Source organism: Zingiber officinale, chromosome 1B (genome assembly GCF_018446385.1).
Source record: "Zingiber officinale cultivar Zhangliang chromosome 1B, Zo_v1.1, whole genome shotgun sequence".
In the NCBI taxonomy this organism is placed as follows: Eukaryota; Viridiplantae; Streptophyta; class Magnoliopsida; order Zingiberales; family Zingiberaceae; genus Zingiber; species Zingiber officinale.
This window is the reverse complement of record NC_055986.1, coordinates 149,688,934-149,696,804: the sequence shown is the minus strand read 5'-3', so window position 1 is coordinate 149,696,804 and position 7,871 is coordinate 149,688,934. Positions and strand designations below refer to the sequence as shown.

At 37.1% G+C, this 7,871-nt stretch overlaps 1 protein-coding gene across 7 annotated transcripts; it reads right to left on the bottom strand.

The window, feature by feature from the left end:
- Nucleotides 1-658: 658 nt before the first annotated feature.
- Nucleotides 659-7,326, bottom strand: LOC121984845 (BTB/POZ domain-containing protein At5g47800-like). 7 transcript variants are annotated; one of them, XM_042538018.1, is made up of 7 exons: nt 6,974-7,326; nt 6,770-6,885; nt 3,084-3,301; nt 2,866-2,935; nt 2,078-2,482; nt 1,268-1,996; nt 659-1,154 (listed from the first exon to the last, which is right to left on the bottom strand). In XM_042538018.1, exons 3-7 carry the CDS (start codon nt 3,140-3,142, stop codon nt 744-746), a joined length of 1,674 nt encoding a protein of 557 aa, XP_042393952.1. In that variant the 5' UTR covers nt 3,143-3,301; nt 6,770-6,885; nt 6,974-7,326; the 3' UTR covers nt 659-743. The 7 variants fall into 7 exon arrangements, with proteins under 7 accessions (XP_042393952.1, XP_042393943.1, XP_042393933.1 ...); XM_042538009.1 differs by having other exon boundaries at nt 3,084-3,220; XM_042537999.1 differs by having other exon boundaries at nt 3,084-3,216.
- Between the last annotated feature and the right edge of the window lie 545 nt (nt 7,327-7,871).

Genomic DNA, 7,871 nt, shown 5'->3' with positions numbered 1-7,871 from the left:
GTTCTCGGTGACAGCTTCCTTAGTTACTTTTCGGTTTTGTATATTTCCTATATATTATTGTATTCCATGTTTATTTTTGTTAGATATATCTTACTAGGCATGTCTATTGGTATTGGCTGTGGAACTCACCCCGTGGACACTATCTTTTTCTGCCAGGTTATTTATGGTGTCGTTTGGAGCATCTTGTCTGCTGGTCCCCACGTCAGTTGCCTTTCTGTTGTTTTATCTTGGTATATGAAATTTCTGTATTTCGATTTGTGTTCTGGTTTTGTTTCCGGGTGTTATGTTGTTGGTTGTGTAAGCCTAGCCGGCTAGCAGTTTTGTGTTTGGTTGTATTTGATTTCTGTCATTTTCCGTTGTGTTGGTTTTGTGACAGCCAGAGGCTGAATATCTATATAAACTGCGTGGTGAATGTTTTTATTTGTTGTTATTATTCCAGCCGTCTGTGGCTGAGGAATATTATGCCTGTAGAAATGCTTCAGATTGTCACCCGTACAAGGGAGGTTCTGTCGAAATTTCTCCGGACAAGGACTCCTCTGGGGCGTGACAACTTCCATGTCATAAATGATGTAACCGTATACAATCAACAGTCCACATACATTATTCTCAATCTGTTTGTTTTATTTATTTAGTGTTACCAATGCATGGGACACAAATATGATAATTTTACCTCTTTCAACTCTATAGCAATCGTTAAATGACATTCTTTATTTCACAAAAAAAAAAAACTTATCTGTAAATGTCTACTTGGTTTTGTGTTTGCCTCCAAATTGACCAATATTCTCCTCTCTATCCTTTGCTGTCTTAGCTTCCGATGGTGATGGCGATGGTGCCACTCTTATTTTCTCTCCTCTTGCACCCGCAACAGACTCCTTCTGGCGATATCCGCCTTCTCGTTCATCTGTACTCCTTTTTGCATCATCTTGAGCTACCCTGGCATTTACAATCTCATTCCAAGACGGGATAGCATAAGCTTCTTTACTGCTACTCGCTCTAACACTTCTTTCTTGCTCAACAAACAGGAGCTGGACTATAGTGCGCAATGGCATGTGGTCATTTGCAATAGCATTTGCGCGTGTTTCAGGTGACAATTTATGGCAGTCAATCAACCTGCATAGTTTCTTTCTGTCTTCCTTGCTTAACTCAGGATGCTCCTATGTTGATATAGAGTTTAATTTAGTAACACTGTAAGATTAACTGAAAAAATATTTCAAATTGATGTAATTTTAATTCTTTCAGATTTACATATCTTAACAAAGATATATACCTCGATGTATATATTGATAGCTTGATAGAGCCCATCGTGCTCCTGTCGTGCAATTTCAGGTAAGAATTCTGCTAGTGCAATGAACTTTGAAACTGATAAAGTGCTCTCCCTTGCAGTGATTTGGAGATAGGAATCATACACCTTCCCTACCTTCGTCATGGACACCATCATCCTTTCATTCTCCTCTCGTCGGTGAAACTGTGCTAAATAGTTCTCCAAAACTGCCTCCACTGCGCTGAAATCATGAGACTGGGGATTTGTGGATGATGGAATGATCAGATCGTTTGCAGTGATTTCATCCATTTGCCGACCTGATCGTTTTACTAGCTCAGCTTTGATAGATGGAGAAGCTCCAACACAGTTAGCAACTTTCAGAAGCCTGAACAAGAAACTGCCTGAGACCGATCCTAGCTCAGCTGGAATCATGCTAACAATGGATTCAAGTACATGTCGATGTTTGCTGGGGGTGTGATCGGTTTGTGCTGAAGAGCTCTGAGCCTGCTCTTGGATTTCCTGTGGACTCGGAAGGTGTTTGCATGCATAAACATGGAGTGCTTCCCCTATTAGCGCTGCAGGGAATTTTCTGGTAGATCTTATGGTGGATATGACCGACCGGAATAGGTCAAGATCAAGGTCAGAAACATCCTCTGTCCACCAATCCTTGGGGGTTGATTTTCTTTGGTGCTTCTTTGGGTAGCCTGGCCTTGTGTAGGTATAGGACCATGTAACCTAAACATGGAAACTTTAACCATAAAAAATGAGCATTAAAATGAATAATTAAGAGGATATAACAGTCGTTGAATCACAAACTTGTGAGGGGTGTGCGAGGATCTTTTCAATAACTGAATTGAGGCATGGTTGCACAATCCTATGCTCATCTAACCACCCAGACTGTCTCCACATGGATTGTAGTGTCACTATTGAATCTTTCCATCCCTGGAGGATGCATGCTTCAAAGAACAGCTCAAGCTTTGTTATCAAGTTTCCTTTGGCTACTGACTCAGTCATCTGAAGAAACTTTGCTGCAGAAATTGCTGGCACAAAGTTATGAGCACTGAGGTTGATGGAGATTCCATAGCAGAACTTGGCACATAGCTCAAAGGCTGCTTCTCCTCCAGGGATGTTGTGAACAGAGATCGAAACCAACTGGCTAGTTTCATTGTCAGTGTTGGACCAGAGTCGTTGTATGAGGCCACATTTCAGTAGAAGTGGAAACTGCAATTAAAATGCCCTGAAATCAAAAGCCTTGAACCAATTGGAATTTGAAGGCGCTTCTAATTTACTAGTATTAATTGCCAACCAACTTCAGGCTAGGAATTGCATTTTTCGTTTTAGCCATGATTGATCAGGGAAACTATGAACTACAATCACTGTAGGAGTTGAAGGTAAAAACTATGAAAATAACAAAAACTTCAAATGAATGTCAACTTCTTCTAGAAGTACTTCATCTGAGATTAATTGTTTTAACTTAGATTCCATGCCAACAAGTTTACTTCATTGACATGGACAACTAGCATGTAATTGTTCTTTCTGATACAATAGTTCATACTCCATTCTCTTGTATATTAAATAGCTTAGAGGGAAGGAAGAGGTTGTACCTTATGCAAGAGATATTTTGTGCCATTTACTTGAATAATGAGGTCTGCTGGTACATCTGACATCACTGACCTGCAATATATGGACTTTATAAGAATTTTCAATTGTAAATAAAATAATCCACAAAGAACACTTTCTGTTTTCAAGCTTTCTCAAAACATAGCAAACCCACAATAAACAAAAATTGAACTTCCTTGAATGATCTTTAAAAAGCACATACCTTACAGCTTCCTCTGTGTAGAAAGTGTCTGGCTTCGTTCCGAGTTTCATATACTTCATCCTTGCCTGAGTTCTTTCCTGGTACTGCTGACATGAGATCTTCCTCTATGGTTCAATAGTTCTGACTAGAGACTCTAGCTTGTAGGAAATAATAAATTGTGGTCACAACATGAAAAAAGATAGGTACTATATGCTTCAGCTAGGAAGCCACCAAGTTTCCTGCACTTGGCAGAAGAGTAGACAAGTTGAAAAATGGAAAATCTACAGTTAGTTTTTGATTAAGAAGATTAAGTGCCTATATCTCATTATTAAATATGCATGCACTTCTTTCTGTCTAATTTAGAATTATACTAAACGGATCTTGACCTTCTTTCATAATTGTAAATTCATCCAAGAAAACAATTCATATAATCATGCTCAGCTAGTTTACCATTAGTTAAAATGCTACTTTAGCTCTTTAGAGGAGCAAGATTTCACTCATGTAAAGATGTAGGCAATGATATGTGAAGGTAAATTTGCTTAATCAGTCAAGCAATATACACTTTACAGTTGGGAATATAGCTTAAGTTTCTCTTAAGGAAAATGTTCCACTTAAGCTAAATTATACTAGCAACTTTAACTTTTTGATGCAAGTGGATCCGAGCTTTAAGAGATTATAATTTTTAATTCGGATTGAACCACAGGACCTTTAATTTAGCAAATTGAAATTCATTTAGAGATCTATAATTAGTTATCAAGTGTAACCATAATAACTCAATCTTAGACACAAAAAATACCGTTTAAAGTCTTTTTAGAAACTCCAAACAATTTTTGTCATTGTTTTATGAGTTTTTTTTTTATCTTTTGCATCGTCAGGGTTTTGAAATTATTTAAACCTTTGTTTAGTTGATGTTAGATTATTATCTTTTGTTTTTGAATCAATTTTATTTGGTTAAACCTAGAGATGACATTTATGTGTTTGGCAATTTCTTGTGTCCTCTCTGATTTTTTTAATCAAAATTAGCATCTAGAATAACTGTTATTCTGCTCGGCATCATCTTTTCTCTATTTTGTTTAATCTTATTAGTGTTTTTCTCTTGTTAACAAATGCAAAGAAGAACTGATTTCAACAAAAGAATAAATATAACGACCAAAGACTACCAACAATTCCAGGAAAATGAGGTTTAGGAAGTTTTAGATTAGTCAAAGAAACAAGGGCAAAAGTCAAACGGGTGCTCCTTTTTTACTGTATCATCAAAGAGGTGTCATATTTGGATTTTTTTTTTTTTTTATCAAAAAGGCGTCCCACCTCCCTATAAAATGGCATCCTCCAATACCGTTCTCATTATTATCCTACCTATCTCTCCCGGCTAAATCTTGAGTTAGTGGAACGCATTATAACAGCTACGAAATCGAAGCTGCTACATTGTTGTAATAACTACAGTTGCATAGCTACTATAACATGGAAAAAAAATTAAGACTAAAATCGTTCGGAGCCTTCGAAAAAAATTTAAACGATATATTTTGAGTCTGAAATCAGACCATTATGAGTTCCACCCCATAACTAGTTGTAGATCTCTAAATAAGCTTTGATTTAATATATTGTGCGTCCCGTGGTTCAACCTGAGTCAAAAATTATGACCTTTAAAAGGTTAGGGTTTAATATTCATGTTGTAACAGATATGAGACCGCAGCTGTTACAACTGTGTAGCCGCTATAATTTCATAACTACTACCATATGAATGTTAAATTCTAAATTTTAAGAGATCATAACTTTTGACTCGGTTAAATCACGAGACACACAATATATCAAATCAAAGCTCATTTAGAGATCTACAATCAATTATGGGGTGAAACCCGTAACGATCCAATTTAAGCTCAAAAATATCATTTAATCCTTTTCAGAGGCTCCGAACAATTTGTCTTCAATTTTTTTCCTATGTTATAGCAACTATGAGATCGTAGCTAGTACATAGTTGTAGAAGCTATAATTTCATAGCTGCTATAACCGCCTAACCAGTTCAGGATTTAGGTAGGATATCAACAGAACTGGAGGACAATTATGTAATTTTTACAGGGTATAGAAGTATAAAAAATAAAAGTGGAATGCCCATTTGATGATTTGAAAAAACAAAGATGTCATTTTGGTTTTTGTCTAAGAAACAAAATCCTCAAAGTTGTGAGATCACCTCCACTAAGGAGACAAAATGAAGGGATATTTGGTGATGGTGATTGGTTGATTGCCTCAGAAACAAGAACAACCCAAGAATGAAATCATGTTGGCCATATCAATGACTTTATCAAATGTCATAACCTGAAACATCTTATGGAGACAACATCCAAAGATTAAGATTCTTGCGATCAACTGGATTTCTAGTCCTTGCGCGCGTGCGCGCGTGCACACACACACACACACATGAGTGTACAGGATAAGGTGCATATGTAGGATAACAAATCTCCCTTTATATATAGAAAAAAGCTCCATTGGACGCCAGCATTGTGCGCGCCTAGCGTAACGAAAGTTTTTTTTTTATTATTATTTTTTGCTTACGGGTATACATTTAAGGTTTCGTCTTTGGGGGTTAGGGGTGGATTATAGTTTAGCATAAAAAAAGAATTCAAAACAAAAAAAAAAAATTAGGTGCACGTGAGGTATGTGGGGTAAGAAATGTGGGATAATAAAACTACATATATACACACTTTCCATGCTCGACTGACAGTGCCAGCCCATGTAGGGTGCTCGAAAGTGCTGAGAGTCACACACAGGGAAATGAGCACTATATTACATCCCTCTATGTAGAGAGAGTGTCTGTAAACCGTCATTTCCCAAACTCGAATCATTTAACCACCAAAGAATTAGAGAGTTGAATCATCCCATAAAGCTACAAATTAAATCTTCTGCACATGGAAAAAGTGTAAGAATGGAAGGAAAAGTTTATTTACATTTAAACTAATCTAGATGCTAATGGAAGACTCAGCGCCTTTATTTTACTATAGTGTGCACTACGTGGGGAATAAAACACACCTCCAGCTTTCCACCAACAACGGTCCCATCATCATCTAGGTGGCCACCGTGCAGCATAGTTTAAATGGATCAACAGATACCAATCTAACTTATGTATAAATAAACTCGTGGAATGCTTTAACCATACTCTAGTAAAGTTAAAGGTAGCAAAAGATGATTTCGCTTTTCTCAAACAGTTTAGTATCATTAGTTTCATAGTAAGATATAGACAAGTAAATTAGGTACGCAATAAGTCCCCAAGAGGATATTCCGCGACTGTAACCCCACAATTTCAACCAGTGCCCAAGGAAACAATCTGCCTCTTGTGAACCAGCTACGCTACATCCTTGGAGGCAACCATACTCCAGTAAAGATCGTACAACATGCAGCTGATTTACTGAATTTAATGAATTTGACTTTGTGAAGGACCAAAAGATCAATTGATTCATAATATGGGAACTATATTGATACTCGCTGGTCATTTCCTGTGTTTTCACCAAATTATGAACTAATAAAAAATGGCTCCAATAAAATTTTGCTCAAGAATAAGCAGACTTCTAGTTTCTACGTGTAGCCCTGGGACTATAAATTCAGGTTGAGCTACCTTTTTGAAGGAAAAAAGGGCTCTTTCCTTGAGGTAAATAAAAGAAGTGACTTGTTCAAAACAAGGCATTGTAAGAGTGAAGGCTTATAGTTAAAATTACCTCAAGCAAGGATCTGAAGGATGTGGTTGGAGATCCAGCAATGGTGCACGGATATGCAGATGAACGGCATGTTGCTTCTCACTAACCCTGTGCCTTTCTTTATAATATGAAGCAAGCTTAAATAGAAAACAAATCAGCAGAATCGCTAATGAACTTTTTCATGACATGCCTCTTGAGTTATAGATGTGTTTTGAAGAATCTCACCTGAAGGATGGAAAAAAAGTTGATACGGAGTACTGCTGCTTCTAGCTGCGCAATTGCCTTTCACCTAAACACATCTTGTATGAAAATTCCATTTAATTTAATATCAGATGTAACTGAGAGACATGAACTAATTGAAAAGAGTTGGTGGAGTTTATCTCAAGAACAGAAACTGGCTTTGTTTCTTTTCTTATGAGTGAACTCTAGAGAGAGAAGTAGATGTAGATGGGACTGCCGCTAGTGGAGAAACTTCCCTTTGTCACAACCACAATTCCCTCGGATATTGATTTCAAGTCGGATGAGATGTCACTGAACCATGTGCTAGCATTCTAGAGAGAGAATGAATGGTTTAGGTTGGTGTGATGTGATGTGAGTTACAATGGGAGCTTCCAGGGAAGAGATCCTCTTATGTCCTAAGATATATCTTTATATACAAGATTGCCAGAGAACCTTAATCCATTCTAGAATCAATAGTCAATTTGGTAATTGTAGCATCTTCTATCCGCAACAGCATCATAGTTTTCATCACAGTTTTCTTAAATCATCTAAAGTCGAACCCGACGGATTTTGTGACGACGGATTTTGTGACGCAACGTAAGCTATTGATCCCGTTGATTTAATTGTGAATATTAAAATTAATCTTCTATAACCTATTGATTCTGTAGAATACCATAAAATATAAAAATAAAACTTGTTGTTTCCAAAGAACCGTGTGATTCAACAAAGTCAAAAGTTATGGCAATTAATGTTTGTCCTCTCGTGACCATCAATCAAAACGGTCCCAAAATTTTTGACGGCTCTAGGATTATTTTGTTTTTACTTTGAACAATCTAGCATCTGTCTTCCATACTAATCCGGTGGTAAGGACGGGGGATTCTCGTTGGCAGAAGGTTAACGACAC